The following is a 3,525-nucleotide window of genomic DNA, read 5'->3' on the forward strand; positions in this document are numbered from 1 at the left end:
AATATTTTATAATTCCCCTACCCTAAAAATAAAAAATAAAAAGACGGGACTAAAAAGACAATTCTGGCTTCTGGAATTTGACCCCTGCTAAGCATGACAATGGCCAACTATGAATTTGCATTCTTATTTGTTTGCTAGCTGCTGTAAACAGTGGATGTTTAAAATAAGAGTTTTACAATAACTCATTCCAGCCAGCCATAAGGCAAAAAAAAAAAAAAAAAAAAAAAAAAAAAAAAAAAACAGGGACGATTATTGAGGTTTCAGTCACCAAATATTTCATTAGATAAACATAGATAAGTAAAAGAAATAGATACTCCTAGAATTAGCATCCCAACATTTTTAAGCGTGGCCAATTTGGAGATATTCCCTTCTTCTGGCTTTTGCATGTTTTCTCATCCTTAGTGTTAGTGGGCCTACTGTTCCCAATATGCTGCTTAGGAAGACTTGCATGCTTCAAAATTTTTGGCACTCTATGAGGTTTTCCCTGCACCAATAACAAGTAATTGTTCAAGTTGCGATTAAAATGCCATTCATTTACTTCAATTGTGTAGGTTATAGAACTTGCAAAACTAAGGAGTAGATAAGGCTTCTTTTTCTCTTTCTTTCTTCTTCTTTCTTATTTTTTTAACAGTAAATGAGGAATTTGAATTAAATTCTCCTCTCGTAAAAATTAATAAAAAAAAAAAAGATTATTAGGTTATAAGACTCTAAACCTAAATAATTTCGGTATGAACTAAAATGCGGCAAAAAGCTGTGAAAGTAACACGTACATGTATATAAACACAAGCAGTTTATGTCTCAAGAGACTATGAGTTTCTAAATTTGTCCCTTCGCAGTTCATATAAATTGATCATAATCAGCAGTTAATGTATATGGTACGTGAAGAATAATCAATATTTTTACCTGAATTTCACGCCGATAGAAACCGACGTTGGATATGAGTCTCTCTCCATGAATGTGATTGTTGAAAGTTGGGAGTGAGTTAGGTGGTTCCCCCTTGCACCCTTGGCTAGAAGTGTAGCCAGGTGTTAGTGTTGATGCGAGTGATGAAGAGCTTGATGTATTGCTAGATTGTTTCTCTAAGCATAGCTGAAGTGGAACAGATTAGTTATCAATATAACCACCACTCTAATTGCTTAATGAAAACTGAAAGCAGCCCAAAAAAATATATATATGCTATTACAAATCGTTGTTATATGGGATTTAAGTGATAACTAGAATGCCTAGAGGTAATGACATCTTTTCTAGTGTTTTGTATCTGCATTAATTCAAACCTCGAATTTTTACCTAACTACAGTCTATATAACTATGGATGTATACCATAGTTTACAAACATGAGTTGACTATTAATGTTTGGCATATCCTTTAAAATTTCTTATCGTCATAACAATTTGTCTTTTTTGGTGAGTGCGAAAATTAATTTTGATATACTATAATGCTTGTAAGGTTAATTATGAGCACATTTTTAGGATAAACTAAGGAGGGGCGTAACCAGGATTTTTAACTTGGGGGCCGAGTTATAGTATTTATACAATAGTCATAATTCATAAATATGTTGAATACAAAGTTATCAACTCTAATATATCCATAAATTGTCTAATTCACTATAGACATACATAATATCCAAAATATATATATATTGCATGACGATAATCTTTCATAGAATAAAATTAATCTATTATCATCAAATTATGAATTCTCAATGTTGCTACAGGCATCTTAAATTCAGCCACCATCATCAAATCATTAAAGAAGAACATTTTGCATTTAAACAAAAAAAAAAAAAAAAACATTTGTTACTACAAGTGTCCTAAATTTTAAATTACTGATATCTTTAACATGACTCAAGAATTAACCTAAAAAGAACCTTAATTTTTTTTCTCAATTACATAGATGTTACTCACATTAAAGAAAAACAAATTCCACTATTATTTTAAGCAACATCCACTTTATCATTCATATTATTTATTTTAAAAATATTTTAATGAATTATCCCCCAACACAAACCCACATCCTCACACACTTCCAAGTTCACTACTCTACTATAGCAGCAATGAGATGGAAAAAAAAAGGGGATAGATTTGTTTTTACTAGCTGTGAGGGTTTTTAGTTTTGTGTGACTGTGTTGAGATGAGTTTTGTTTTGTTAATATTAACTAAACAATGAGGCTGGCAGCAATATTGAGGAGAAAAAGGCAAAAGGCACGTAGCTTGAGAATGAGAATGAAGAGGAAAATGTAAAAGCTTTGTTTTGAAAATGGCTAACATTTATTCTATTTGTAGAGAGTAGTTCATTGCTCACTAGATTAATTACAAGTCTTTGGATAATTGGGGAGCTCAACTATTCTTTTATTTGAGGAGGAGTTTTACTTATTAGACAAAGTTTAAGTCTTTTGAATAAATGGGAGGCCCGGTTATAATTTTTTGAGGGGGCCCATATATTTTTGCTATATATGCTGTTGAGAAAATTTAAAATTTTGGGGGGGGGGGGGGGGGGCCAGGGAGCAACATGGCTCTGCCCCTGATGTATAGTCTATTAACTCATCACAAGACGAGCAAAGTTGTGCCGTAGATTTATTCATAACTAAAATGTTATGCCGTATATAATTATTCTTCAAAACCAAATCTCAACGCAAAATGTGTAAGTATACATTGTGAATATCTACTCTTGAGTGAAATAGATGAAAGCAAATTTACCTGAAAAAGCCTATGTTCAAGTGCTGCCACCCTATCCAACAGTGGCCCTTTAGAGTCAGCCTCCTTCACTGCCAAATCCACTGGTACGCATTGTCTCTCGAGTCCTAGGGCCAAACTATTTCTATCCCATGTTTGTAAGTTTTGTTTTCTTTCTAAATATTTCATCTGTCACATATATACCCCAAAAGTTATATGTTAAAGAATGACAAAGAAAAAAGGACAAGAATTCTCATATAAAGAGGTATATTATATGATATTATTCTATAAAATTAAGAAAAATTAAGGGGAAAAAAGAGAGAAGAGAAACTCACAAGGAAATCCAAACGATCCAACCTAGAAGCAAGAGGCATGGAGAAGTAAGATTGTCTTCCACCTTCCATTTGCTGAGAAAGTCAGATATTTAGAGCTTTTCACTCTTAAACAGTTTCATGTGGACTGCTATGATTCTGTGAATTGTGTACACCTCACAAGTCATTAGTGGTTTGTTACATTGCGTGGCAAACAACCCAACATTGTAGTCCTAACAAAATAAAGAGTAATATTAGGCGCACAACATCAACGTTTATCCCGAATCTAATAAAAATAAAAACCCAACTGTATCAGTCAAAGCTATGCATGCATCTATTTTTTATACGACCATGCATGTAATCCTCAACATAAAGTTCTTGTATTCTTTAAGAGTTTGATTTTTGTTATATTGTCTGTTGGTCTTATATCTTAGGGTTCCGTTTCTTTTCTATAATCAAAATGCCAAAATAAATTGAAAATCAATTTGTTTGGAAATATATATTTTGTCCCTGTCTTCCAACTTCCATTGTAAGGGCACTTC

General features: G+C 32.6%; 1 protein-coding gene across 1 annotated transcript; it reads right to left on the bottom strand.

Moving 5' to 3' along the window:
• Positions 1-241: 241 nt before the first annotated feature.
• LOC115969841 lies at positions 242-3,132 on the bottom strand. The gene is made up of 4 exons (XM_031089463.1): positions 3,008-3,132; positions 2,697-2,861; positions 904-1,089; positions 242-484 (listed from the first exon to the last, which is right to left on the bottom strand). The coding sequence occupies exons 1-4, from the start codon at positions 3,074-3,076 to the stop codon at positions 323-325; spliced, it is 582 nt and encodes a 193-aa protein (XP_030945323.1). The 5' UTR covers positions 3,077-3,132; the 3' UTR covers positions 242-322.
• Between the last annotated feature and the right edge of the window lie 393 nt (positions 3,133-3,525).

Source organism: Quercus lobata, chromosome 12 (genome assembly GCF_001633185.2).
Source record: "Quercus lobata isolate SW786 chromosome 12, ValleyOak3.0 Primary Assembly, whole genome shotgun sequence".
NCBI lineage: Eukaryota > Viridiplantae > Streptophyta > Magnoliopsida > Fagales > Fagaceae > Quercus > Quercus lobata.